The sequence below is a fragment of the Mesoplodon mirus genome (assembly GCF_964341445.2).
Source record: "Mesoplodon mirus genome assembly, chromosome: 9".
NCBI lineage: Eukaryota > Metazoa > Chordata > Mammalia > Artiodactyla > Ziphiidae > Mesoplodon > Mesoplodon mirus.
This window is the reverse complement of record NC_138985.1, coordinates 85985140-85999536: the sequence shown is the minus strand read 5'-3', so window position 1 is coordinate 85999536 and position 14397 is coordinate 85985140. Positions and strand designations below refer to the sequence as shown.

General features: G+C 36.4%; 1 protein-coding gene across 3 annotated transcripts in view; it reads left to right on the top strand.

Annotated features, from left to right (window-relative positions):
• Window positions 1-14397, top strand: part of TSPAN12 (tetraspanin 12) — a 66755-nt gene that overhangs the window by 36297 nt on the left and 16061 nt on the right. For all 3 annotated transcript variants that reach the window (XM_082631689.1, XM_082631687.1, XM_082631688.1), the window contains 3 exons: window positions 1177-1251; window positions 4994-5101; window positions 11048-11191. In XM_082631689.1, coding sequence (XP_082487815.1) covers window positions 1177-1251; window positions 4994-5101; window positions 11048-11191 — 327 coding nt within the window. The remainder of the gene's footprint in view (window positions 1-1176; window positions 1252-4993; window positions 5102-11047; window positions 11192-14397) is intronic.

The window sequence follows — 14397 nt, the reverse complement described above, 5'->3', positions numbered from 1 at the left end:
AAATAAGTTCATTTGTATCATTTTTTTTTTAGAATCCACATATAAGTGTATGATATTTGTCTTTAGACAAATACTTCACTTCTGACTTACTTCACTTAGTATGATAATCTCTAGGTCCACCCATGTTGCTGCAAATGTAATTATTTCATTCTTTTTTGTGGCTAATATTCCATTGTATGTATATATCACATTTCTTTATCCATTTATCTGTCGATGGAAGTTTAGGTTACTTCCATGTCTTGGCTATTGTAAATAGTACTGCTATGAACATTGGGGTGCATGTACCTTTTCAAATTATGGTTTTCTCCGGATATGTGCCCAGGAATGGGATTGAAGGATCATATGGCAACTCTATTTTTAGTTTCTGAAGGAAGCTCCATACTGTTCTCCATAGTAGATGCACCAATTTACATTCCCACAACAGTGTAGGAGGGTTCCTTTTTCTCCACGCCTCATTCTGGTTTGTTTTCACATATTCTTATCTATTCATATATTATGTAAAAAAAATTTATTGAGCACCTACTTTGTGACAAGGAACACAGTAAATTTCTGCCCTTGATAGAGCTGTCATTCCAGTGAAGAGGAATAATCAATAATCATCACTACCCGATCCTCCCACCCTGACTGGCACCATAAATGGAGTGGAGGATTCATGACAGCAGTGGAGTTGTTTTAATTCTGCTGAAATTGGTGGACTTTCAGAGAGCCTATTCTTTCTCACCCTTTTACTGTTTACTTCTGTAAAGTGACCTCCACAACTGGAGAAGTGGCAAGGAAGAGCACAAAGAACATGGCTGCAGTGGTCACTTTAGGGCTCTAAAATTTATTTTATTATGCACATTCTTAAGCAAGTCATATTGTATACTTTTCACATTAATTTCTTCATTTGTAAAATGAGGTAGTCTTATCCATTGAGTGAATTAATTATGAAAGCATTTGATAAATGGAGCACTATCCAAATGACCCACTTAGGTGAGTATTGAATGTTGTCTGCCGATGTCTCAAAATTTGCTGAAATTTTCCCCATCTGCTCCCAAGGGAGGGAGCTTCTTGAATATGTGCCTCCGTTTTCTTGTCCTTGGAATAAGCAACACTGAATAATATTTAGCTTGTCTCTGATGACCATATTTTACTTTGATTCTATCCTAACAGCATTCATTTTCTGTTCTTCTACAGTATTTTGGAAGTTTACTTGTCATTTTCTGCGTAGAACTGGCTTGTGGTGTTTGGACATATGAGCAGGAAATTATGGTGAGTTCAAAATGGAATATAACAACAATCTGAAACAATATTCATTCAGCCTTTTAAATCAGATACTCTGGAGTTGTTAGGCACATGATTATTAATTTGAATGTTCATGCTCTCTGGTAACAATGAATATTCCCAATACTTCTGAAATGTAGCATTTTCTTTTCTGTGTCTAAAGCATAGTTCCAAAGCATAATTTGTAATTTTTCATTTCCTCTATGCCTATATATATCTTTAATTCCACAGATTGCTTAAACATGGATATAATAGACTAAAAATAATATATGTTCTAAAATAATGTTACCATCTTCTGAGTGTATAATAGGAAATATTCACATTTGCAACAGGACTTGAGAAAAGTTGAAAATCTACATGAAAACCTTACAAAATGCTGACTGCAGCTGTACACTGATGGCTAGGAAACATGTACCTTCTGTTTGCAGCAAGCTGAACCATGCTCCAAATTAAGAAGTGTGTGTTAGAATGAATGAGAATAAGAGTTTCTTAACCTTAAGATTTTACCAGTCATGTTCGGTATACCACTCACACTTCACCTCTGCTCTATTGGACATTATTACTTATTTAATGTTTGCTCACTTCCTTGGTGAAAATTGGTGCATTGATTATCAATGAGGTTGAGCACCTTTGCATGTCTGTGAAGTCTGGCTGTTTTTGTGGTGGCAGGTCAGATTTTTCCACTGTGAGCTTCGTAGAGTAATTCTGTTTCAGGAAGATGATGGTTTCTTTTCCCCCAACATGTAGTCTTTGGACTGTCTACAGCAGGAGTCCACCGGGGTGATTCTTTAAAATGCACATTATAGGGCTCTAGGCCAGAGCTCCTAGATCGGAATAGAGGAAAAGGCAGGGACTGGGTATTTGCATTTGTGGCAAGTTCCCCAGGTCAGTCTTCAACATTTTAAAATTTAAGAGCTCTTAAGAAGCGAAGAAGATTCTTTTTTTTTCTTTTTTAATTTAATTTAATTTATTTTGTATACAGCAGGTTCTTATTAGTTATCTATTTTATACATATTAGTGTATATATGTCAATCAAAATCTCCCAATTCATCACATCACCACCACCCATGAAGCAGATTCTTTTACATTTGTTTCTGAGAGGCATTTTGGCAGTTGTGTAAGACAATTGAAGACATCTCTGGTACTGATGCAGTTATTAAAGATTCTATGGTGAATCTGCTACTGTACTGTGACACTGTTTTGAATACTAAGTGGTAATTACAGAATAGTGGGTACTCTACATACTTCAATTTACATGTAAACGATGCTTTGGCACTGCTACACAGCTGAACCCCTCTGAAAACACTCATGCTTTCAATGTGTGACAACTCTCAGTAAGAAGAGAGAATTTATGGTTATTTTTTTCTCTATTAAAAATTGAAAAGTCAGGGCAGGTTCTAACTAGTTTAATATAAAGTTAAACACTATCTTCAAAACAAAATCTCCTATTACAATAGGAATGCTCTTGTTGTCTTTGAGAATCATATTTTCACACCATCCCTAGAAACTTGGTATATTAAGGGAATGAAAAAGTGATTGATTCCAGGGACTCAGTTTCGGTGTCTTATTAATTTTTTCTAATTTCAAAAAACACATGGATCTCCTTAACATTCAAGCAATGAGTAGTAAATTGTATAATTAATTCTTGATCTCCTCATCTCAGCTTTTGTGTTCTTTTTGGTAATTAAAAGGTTTTTAAAAATGAGTTTACTTTCTAGTGGATTTAAAAAATGCCTTGAACAGTGTTTATATCATACTAATATTTGATAAATTTCCTAAATTATAACAAGTTTGAAATGAATTAATTTAAGGTATTTGAAAGGAAATATTTTGACTCTAATATAATTCTAAGGAACTTGAGGAAACAGAAAGAAATTGATACTTTTTAGATACTTGCTTCTATTCTGTGAAGGGGTGATCTGCAAGTACTTTTTTCGTATCACAGTGGTACTAGATGGGTGTACACTGCCGTGCCCGCTGAAAGCATACATCATTGTTTTGCTTGTGTAAATCTTCTCCCATTAAGTCAGCAGGATAAAACAAGGGCTGTTTAAAAGTGAAATGTGGAAAGTAGTCCTTTAGGAAAAACGTTTGTCAGATTTTTTTTTTATTGCCTTTGCACTAATAGTGTGAATGAAAAGTGACCTTAAAGTTTATGAGCTGCGAAATTTTGCAGAACCCAGCCTTTGCGTAGAATGGGCTTTGTGCTCTTCTCTGTTCCATGCAAGGAGCCAATACATGTGTGTTTTCCTTTATGGCCAGAGCACTGTATTTTGTGCCCGAACCTCAGTGACCGCCTGTGTTTCTTGTTATATTTGGTTTCAGATCAATTGTGGTCACAAGTGGGAAACAACTTATATTTATTTTGGAAAATAAATTAAAAATAAGTCTGTTCTAATAACCAAATCAAGAGATTGGGCATCAGGCAGCCTATTTTCCCATTATTTCTGTTTTTTTATACATGTTCACCTCCCATTCATCATTTCTTCTCTAGATGAAATCTGTCAATAATGTTAACTGTTTCAGATTATAAATTTCTAGAGAATTTATTTCACTTCTATTTTATGTTCAAAAGGATATGAGATAATAAGAATTTATAGTGAATAGCTTGAACTTTGGTTAGTTCTCTGAACTTTGTTGAAACCAGATGAACACACAGTATACCCAGTCAGCCCATTATTTAGGGAACAAAGTTGTGTGCCCAGGTGTTGGGGTGTTTTCTTTTGTATTGTACATTTCCAAGTAATAAAAAAGAAAATTAACAAAGGAACAAAATGAAGACTTTCTGTGGCCAGGAATTTTTAAACTACTATTGATATTACTATTTTTAAAAATAAGATTTCAAAATAATATGAATCTTGAGTTCGTGTCAAATTTGCTTGACTTAGCCCAGTCAGTATTGCTCCATAGATCAGGTGTGGATGTCTGTCTAGTTTCCCAAGAGTGACTTTAATACCGCACGTGTGGAGAGACTAGGATTTGTGTGACCCCATTTCCCCTGTAGCACTGTACATAAAACATAGCATGATATGCTGATTAGATTTCTTGCCAACTGTTGTGTTGTGTACCTGAAGCTCTGTCATGATTAAACACTGCTCAGGGACATGGTGCTAGGTGCCTTGAGAGGCAGAGCACAAAAAAATGCTTTAATTTCAGAACAATTTTTCTAGAATTCTAACATGCCTCTAAAATCCAATTTTTGAAAAGTTTACAGACTTATTCTAGAGTGAGCCTTGGCTTGAGCTGAACTCATTCCCTTAATTCTTCTCCCTTTATTTTAGTACCATAATCTGCAATCACTTCAGAGAACCATTTCATAGCATTACGAAATCAAATGAATGGGCATTTTGCAGCAGGGATCACTTGTTATGAGGAGCTCTTCAGGTGTATCTATAGAACATATAGCTTACTTGTTTGTGATTTCCTTAAACTTGATATCGGCATTAAGTGATTTTGCATTATTTTGCTTAATATGAAGTACTTCCTCATTTAATACAAAAATCTACAAGTAGAGATTGTTTGATAAGTATTTAATAACCCTGAGCTTAATTTAAGCCACAAACAAATACAAATTTAAGGTAGTGTTTGGCAATGGCAGTACATTCCAAGTGTGAGTATGTGGATGAGTCTATGAGTGGTTGTGTTTGTGTGAATCTGTGAATGTATGTGTGTCTGAATGTGGCTGTTTGCACATTATAGTTGTTGATACTTTGTCTTTTTCTATCTCTAGGTTCCAGTACAGTGGTCAGACATGGTCACTTTGAAAGCCAGAATGACAAATTATGGCTTACCGAGATACCGGTGGCTTACTCATGCTTGGAATTTTTTTCAGAGAGAGGTAAGTGCTACCTTTTCTGAGGTAGAGGGTATGGAATAAATGGCACACTTTCAAAACAAGTGTTCAAAGCTTTGGCTTTGATCATTTTCCCTGTGCTGAAAAGTTAAACTGATGATTCAGTTACCACTGGTGTAATTCTTTATTGAGAAATACTTCAAGTAGCTCTATGCCCTGCTTTTCTTCCACCATTTCCACTTCATTTCCCATGGTTCACATATATTTTAGAATCTTTTAAAAGCCCTTTTGCTAAGCTAAATTTTCCTTTTTTAATGAGAATTCCTTGATAATTACCCAAGCTCTATTTGAATGGATAATTTTTCATGACTTTTAGAGCTATCTGTAATTTAAACATCATTTGAAAATTTAAAATAATGGGTCTCATTTGGAAATTAGGACTCAGTATATCATTAAAAGCATGAACTTTCTAATCAGAAAGACCTTCATTCAAATTCTGGCTCTGCTGCTTACTAATACATGAGCTTCTGTAATTTACTTAACTTCCTTAAGCTTCAGTCTCCTCATCTATAAGATGGGGATAATAAAGGTACCTATCTCCTCCAGGTGCTGAGAAGATTAAATGGGATCATAAGTTTGACCTCATTTAGCTTATGGTTATTATTAACAGTAACATTACAAAGTTAAGTGCTTTTAGCTTTTCTTACCTACCTTCCATATAGCACTGCATCCCATTATCCTCTCAAACAGGGACTATATTTAGATGTTTAAAATCTGGTGACTTGAAGTTAACCATTGATTCAAACTAAGTTCTTCTCCCAAGCAGTTTCCTTGCGATTGCAGTGACATTCCCAGATGACCAAGTCTATCTCTTTCTTTTACTGGCATTTAAAGCTGGACTCCAAAGCATTTGAGAATCAGGGTTTGGACAAGAGATGTCCTGCTCCCTGCTCAGTTATTCTGTCTTGGATACAGGCAGAGGTTCAAGTCCAGGGTAATCTCCAAATCTGGCTCTTTGTGTTACAGTTGTTGAGATGGTGAAAATTATCATTGCAGCACAGATTTCCTGTTTATTTAACTGCTTCCTGACTTTGTTTGTTTACTCTTCATTTGTACTAAAAACAACGTGAAGGGAAAATAACTGAAGCGTTAGGGAATTTATAATAAGCTGTGTTCAGCTCCTGCCTGGAGTGGAAGCTTCCTAGAGCTCTTTATTTTCTGACAATTGTGATGTGGACCATGATAATCCAGGTTAAAAAGCAAAACGAGTTTTTTTTCTAATGGTACAAAGAAGGCGCCACCCTAGGGAGACAATGTACAGCGCTACAAATGATAACACATATTTTTAGCTTTGTTGTATGGTAAGTTCCCTCCTTTACGTCATAGGCTTATTTCACTCCAGAGGAGGTGGTGAAGACCTCCGGGCCTCCTGAAAGAGTTTTTAAAAGCCCCTTGTATTAGTTTGCTAGGGCTGCGGCCATAACAAAGTACCACAGGCTGGGTGGCTTAAACAACAGAAATTTATTGTCTCACAACTCTGGAGGCTGGACGTCTGAGATCAAGGCGTCGGCAGGATTGCTTTTTTCCTGAGGCCTCTCTCCTGGGCTTGTAGACAGCCGAAGTCGTCTCCCTGTGTCTTCACGTCATCTAACCTCTGTGTCTGTGTTTAAATTTCCTCTTCTTATAAGGGTATAGGTCAGATGGGATTAGGACCACTCTTATGACCTTATTTTAATTCCTTCTGTAAAGACCTTCTTCCCAAATATGGTCACATTCTGGAGGTTAGAACCTCACCGTGAATTTTGTTGGTGGGATGGAAAGACACAATTCAGCTAACCACCTTCTCCCAAAATAAATTGTAGAGCAACCTTGTCAGGCTGCAGTTTTCCTGACTCCTCGTTCAGTGCAGTTCTGGGCATGTACTTCACTTTAGTGGACTCTCACTTAAGCCCTAGTGATGTTTATCTAATACCTTTAAAAAAACTGATGCTAAAAACTGTATTTATTTATTGATTCTAACATAGAGGTTGGAGTATAGGCTTGAGAACAAATAGGCTCCACTGCCGGCTGGTCTGTGATCTTGGCAACTTACTTGTCCTGTTCCTTAGAGCCTCAGGTTCTGCTTATGTAAAATGGTGGTGGAATTTTCCGGTTTGACAGCATGTTAGAAGAGTGGCCCCATCTCACAATGTGGCCCTAAAAGAGGCAGCAAGGCTCCAAGGAGATGTAGACCATAGTCATGTGTGGCTTAAGAATGGGTTTGCTTAAGGGAGTTTCCAGGAAAATTTTCAGTATCAATTCAATATCTTCTATTGATGAAGAAAAACAACTATGTAAAAAACAACAATATCTCAGTGACTTATTAAAATAAAAAAAAGCATTTGGCACAGAACATGCTATGCATAAGTTATTTGGAAAAGTCATTTGTGTGGAGCACCTCACTTCCTGAGAAGGCCAGATAAATGGGCTGTTCTATTGTGGACGGAGTGAGCGTGTTCCAAGAACTGTCCTCCGGTCAGCAACACAGAAAAACACATGACATTAGAAAATGAGAAGTAGGTTTCTTCTGCGTGCAAGGATTTAAAAAGACTGACTTGGAAAGGTAGTAGTTCATGATTTTTAGAAAGTGGTCATTTTACTACATGTATTTTTTATGGATACTCAATGACTTATGTAAGATACATGATGTTAAAAATAAACAAATGGGACCTAATGAAACTTCAAAGCTTTTGCACAGCAAAGGAAACCATAAACAAGACCAAAAGACAACCCTCAGAATGGGAGAAAATATTTGCAAATGAAGCAACTGACAAAGGATTAATCTCCAAAATTTACAAGCAGTTCATGCAGCTCAATAACAAAAAAACAAACAACCCAATCCAAAAATGGGCAGAAGACCTAAATGGACATTTCTCCAAAGAAGATATACAGTCTGCCAACAAACACAAGAAAGAATGCTCAACATCTTTAATCATTAGAGAAATGCAAATCAAAACTACAATGAGATATCGTCTCACACCAGTCAGGATGGCCATCATCAAAAAATCTACAAACAATAAATGCTGGAGAGGGTGTGGAGAAAAGGGAACACTTTTACACTGCTGGTGGGAATGTGAATTGGTACAGCCACTATGGAGAACAGTATGGAGGTTCCTTAAAAAACTACAAATAGGGCCTCCCTGGTGGCGCAAGTGGTTGGGAGTCCGCCTGCCGATGCAGGGGATACGGGTTCGTGCCCCGGTCTGGGAGGATCCCATATGCCGCGGAGCGGCTGGGCCCGTGAGCCATGGCCGCTGGGCCTGCGTGTCCGGAGCCTGTGCTCCGCAACGGGGGAGGCCGCAGCAGTGAGAGGCCCGCATACCGCAAAAAGAAAAAAAAAAAAAAAAAAAAAAAAAAAACTACAAATAGAACTACCATATGACCCAGCAATCCCACTACTGAGCATATACCCTGAGAAAACCATAATTCAAAAAGAGTCATGTACCAAAATGGTCATTGCAGCTCTATTTACAATAGCCAGGAGATGGAAACAACCTAAGTGCCCATCATCGGATGAATGGATAAAGAAGATGTGGCACATATATACAATGGAATATTACTCAGCCATAAAAAGGAATGAAATTGAGCTATTTGTAATGAGGTGGATGGACCTAGAGTCTGTCATACAGAGTGAAGTAAGTCAGAAAGAGAAAGACAAATACCATATGCTAACACATATATATGGAATTTAAGAAAAAAAATGTCATGAAGGACCTAGGGGTAAGACAGGAATAAAGACACAGACCTACTAGAGAATGGACTTGAGGATATGGGGAGGGGGAAGGGTAATTTGTGACAAAGTGAGAGAGTGGCATGGACATATATACACTACCAAACGTAAAATAGATAGCTAGTGGGAAGCAGCCGCATAGCACAGGGAGATCAGCTCAGTGCTTTTGTGACCACCTAGAGGGGTGGGATAGGGAGGGTGGGAGGGAGGGAGATGCAAGAGGGAAGAGATATGGGAACATATGTATATGTATAACTGATTCACTTTGTTATAGAGCAGAAACTAACACACCATTGTAAAGCAATTATACTCCGATAAAGATGTTAAAAAAATAATAATAATTATCAATATTGGCTCATCTATTATCACACATGTACCACAATAATGAAAGATGTTAATAATAGGGGAAACTGGTGGGGGGTGCCGGGGGTAAGTACAGGGGAACTCTGTATTTTCTGCTCAGTTTTTCTGTAAAACTAAAACTGCTCAAAAAAAAAAATCTATTAATTTAGATAACAACAACAAAAAAATAAATAAATAAAATAAAATACATGAAGTTAACTTATATTTGACTTAATTGGTGATGTTTGTGGTATATTTGTGGATTTTAGAACAAATTTATAAGAGGGAAATACTAAACTTCTTTTTTAAATTTCTTGGAAAATCTTAGTATTACTCATAGCATCAGTATTTCATCATTTATAGTACTCAAGATGATCTTTTCCTCTTTATTTATTTATTTTTATTTTATTATTATTATTTTTTAACATCTTTATTGGAGTATAATTGCTTTACAATGGTGTGTTATTTTCTGCTTTATAACAAAGTGAATCAGTTATACATATACATATATCCCCATATCTCTTCCCTCTTGCATCTCCCTCCCTCCCACCATCCCTATCCCACACCTCCAGATGGTCACAAAGCACCGAGCTGATCTCCCTGTGCTATGTGGCTGCTTCCCACTAACTGTCTATTTTATGTTTGGTAGTGTATATATGTCCATGCCACTCTCTCACTTCGTCCCAGCTTACCCTTCCCCCTCCCCATATCCTCAAGTCCATTCTCTAGTAGGTCTGTGTCTTTATTCCCGTCTCTCCCTTAGGTTCTTCACGACCATTTTTTTTTCTCTTTAAAAATTAGATATTTAAGCAAGTGAAAAAATGTAAAATCATTTTCTGTATTTCCTTGTTTCATTTTACATAAGAAGTTCAGAATTCTTTAGTTTATTTTAGTTGAAATTTTGAAATGGTGGCTTGTGATATTTTACAATACAGTGTTAATCCTGAGCACAGGTTGATTTGTTGGGCTACATAATTTGCAAAGCCAGTCACTCCTGGCAAAATTCTTCTTCTTGACTGCCTGTACATAACGCTTTTTTTTGACTGTATGGGAGAGTAACCGCCCTCTACCCAAGGACAGAAAGTTTTCATAGTTAATTACTCTGAATCTAATCTACATATGTCCTTAAGCAGGGTTTCTAAACTTTGACCAGAGAAGGTTTTTGTTAATAGTTGGTGAAATGAGACTGAAAAGAAACAAAGACAACATAATTTGTCTTAAATCCAACTTTACTGACACTAAAGACACATCATTTCTTCTGAGATTATGGTGATAGAATATGACAGTTTTTTTTCAAGATTCTCACTCAGTTGAATAAAAATTTGTTGACCAAACCTATGTTTACATCTCAGAAATTTTTGTAAATTTACTGATTAATGAATCGAGTTGGGTAATCTCTGTGATGTGGGCTGTTGGCCAAAAATCTCTCTACAGAGATTACGGAAAGTTTTAATATAATATTTGAATTTGTTAAGCAGTTAAGTTGGTAACTAGGCAATATGCAAATAGATTGATCAACTATTCCCTAGTAGCTAGAGGTTTAGTGTTAAATATAAGATTTCAGCTATTTGTTTTGTTAGTGTGTATTAACTTTGCTGCTATATGATCACTTGTAGAGGATTTTACATTTGGGGGGAGGTAAGACTCAGTCATGCCTGATCTGTCTTCATGTGTTATGGGCATTATTGTTCAGAATTGTTCCATTATGGAGTCCTCTATTACATTTCTGTTGTCAACATAAAATGTGCACATATCATTAGGTGATGACAGAAGTGACTTTAGCTCTGGGTACAAATATTTAAGAAATCTAACGTTCAGTCTCCCATAAGTTAAGAAAATATTTTTGTTGTTTCTGAGCCTGACCAGTCATTCTTTTGCAGTTCAAGTGCTGTGGAGTTGTCTATTTCACCGACTGGCTGGAAATGACAGAAATGGACTGGCCCCCAGATTCCTGTTGTGTTAGGGAATTCCCAGGATGTTCCAAACAGGCCCACCAGGAAGATCTCAGTGACCTTTATCAAGAGGTAAGGCCATATGTCATTAACTTATCATGGAAGTAAAGAATCAACAACATGCCAATGCAATTTTCCTCTTCTGTCTAAATATGAGGGATCCGAAAACTTTTTTCCTCTGAAATGTGGAGAAAGAGGACAAAGCTAAAAGTTAATATAAAAATCTGAATACTAATCACATTTTAACAAAGTAACTTTGGAAAGACTAGGTTTTAGAATTAATTGGATTTTGAACTGTATTGTCTAGAACCAAGCTCTATTGCCACTTCCTAAGAGCGCTTTAAAAACAGACATGCAGAGTGTGTGACTAACTCTGGACATTCGGGAAGACAAGGTTTGCAGTTCTTGAGCAGAATGTGTATTTAGGGCTTCCATATAGACTAAAACATGGGGGTGGGGGGTGGACAAAAAACCCAAAAAAAACAAAACCCAAAAAACCCCAAAAAACCCTTCTACTCTCCAGAGAAAATGCTGTCCTCGTCTCTTCAGGTCCCCCTGCTGGCTAATGATCAGTGATGTTAGTTTTAGCTGATTTAATGAAGTTAGATGCTCAGTGGGATTAAAGTCAGTTATCAAATGGCTAAGAAACTTGCATATTTATGTTTTCGGGGAGAATTCATCAGAATCATCCGTTATTCCTTTGTTAGCAGAAGTTTTCCTATTCCTTCATTTTTAATGGTGATTTTCAAACTTTGTTAGCAGAGGAATCCTATTTTCAAATTAAAATCTAGAACTACACCATTCCAGTAGAGTAGCCAATAGCTACAAGTGGCTATTTCAATTAAAATAAAATAAAATAAAAATTGCATTTCCTCAGTTGCACTAGCCACATTTTAAGGGCTCAACAGCCACTTGGGACTAGCAGTTCTTGTGTAGGCCAACACAGATATAAGACAGTTCCATCTTTATAGAAGGCTTTATTGTAGTCTTGATCTAGAATGGAAGCTCAAAATGTAAATCAGGTGGAAGGAAAGCTGCTCAGGCTGATGGGCTGGGATCATTTCCCAGATACATCACCAGTCAAGTATCTGGGTACCACAAATCATATTCACATAAAGTAACAATTTACACCATTCATAATATAATACACACATACACACACACACACATCTGTTTTTCCCTAGAAATACTGTTATTGTTCAAAACATCTTTTAGGCTGTCTGCCAAAGTCAGTTGTAGAGATGCACGAAAATCAGTTTTATTAATTTATAGTGTAAATTAATGAATTTGAAAAAGATGCTGGATTACCCACACAAATGTTTCATTTCATTCATGTCTTAGAGATGAATAACTTTTGACTGTTAAAAAATTCATCTTAGAGGACAAGCCTTTGCCACATTTATGGATACCCAAAATAAAGTGCTTTGGGCTCTGAAGGCAGGCCACAAAGAGGAGTGCCAAAAATCTTTAAGAGATTCAGAATTGTGTTAGTCTTTCTAGGGCAGGAAAGGACCACAAAGTGAGTAACTTAAACAACAGATATTTATTGTCTCACAGTTCTAAAGGCTGTAAGTCTGAGATCAAGGTGTCAGCAAGGTTGGTTCCTTCTGAGGCATATGAGGAAGAATCTATGCCTATGCCTCTCCCTCAGCTTCTGGTGGTTTGCTGGGAATCATTGGTGTTCCTTGGCTTGTAGAAGCATCACCCAGATCTCTGCCTTTGTCTATACATGCCATTCTCCCTGTTTGCATCTGTCTCCAAATTTCCCTTTTTCATAAGGACACCAGTCATATTAGACTAGGGGCCCACCCTTCTCCAGTATGACCTCATCTTTACTAATTATATCTGCAAGGATTCTATTTCCAAATAAGATCACATTCTGAGGTACTGGAGATTAGGGACTTAACATATGAATTTAGAGGGGATGAAATTGATCTCATAAGAATTGTTGAAGCAACTGAATAACTCAGGTGTTTACTTTAAAAGACAATCAAAATACTTATAGTCATGCCTCACACTACTGGGAAGTATTGTGTTTGGATGTTATCATTTAAAACATATTATGCTTAGTAGCATTCTGGCTTTGAATGAAAAGAAATATACAAGATATTGTATATTAAATGAAGAATTATTGAGTCAGTGTCTCTGAGTTCCTCAGTGATTATGTTATAGTTTTTTTTCTGAGTGAAAGGTAAATATTGGTTGGTGTCTGTAGTAGGGATGGTTACCTAACAAGTTCACCAGTTAAAGTCCTATTGATTTCATAAAACAGGAAATCAAGCTTAATATTTCTAAGATAATATTAGATGCAGATGTAATTGTGGATATTCAAATACATTATAACTTACCACTAGGTTTTAAAAAACAGATGATTACAGACAGACATTTATTTATTAAGATGTAAGCCCCAGGGAGAACCTCCTCCTGGGATAGTAAACCATTTTGCAGAAAAATCCAAAACCAAAAAACCCCAGAGGATTACAGTATAGATGTAAGTGTAGACATGTGAATTGAAACCTGTCTACTTTCCTAGTGTGAACTTTAATCCGTTTGTTAGTTTTTAGGAGTGGCAAGTCAATATGGGGAATTATTGGGTTACATATATAATAATTTCTACTTTCTTTAGTGATTCATACTGGTAACATGATTATAACCAATATTGATCCTGAGAATGACAAAACATGAATGAATTTACCGTATCTTCCCACAAAGTCTGAGTATGGACAGATTCACTTCAGTTTTATTATTTAGTTGAAAAGCAGTCAATTAAACATTTAATAAAATTTTTTTGTTTAAAAATGCAATTCACTTTTGCTAGTAGTATTCATAATGAGACACTTTAATTTCAGGATTCTATAATTGCTTGTTACATGAATTTTAAGATTAAAAGAAACCACACTATTGTGCAAGTGCAAATTGATGGCCCATATTATCTTAAAAGTTTTCTCATATTTTCATCAAAAGACTTTGAAAAGCAAGCTGACATTATCAGTTATGAGATGTTCTTTAGACAGACTTCCAGCAGAGACAGAGGTTCATTATATCAGAGTAATATGCTTTTGCATTTTACAATTAATAACAGATGCTGATATTGGTAACATAGTGCATAATTATGTGCATAGCTGACTTACAAAAGTGGATCACTTAGTAGCTTTATGGCAAAAGTACAATTAAATCTATCATTAAAAATAAGACTTAATTCCACTTTGCCCAGGAGAACATACGTTTCCTCATTGCAGTGTGCCCAGAGATCATCCACCTGAAAGATGAGGGGTTTG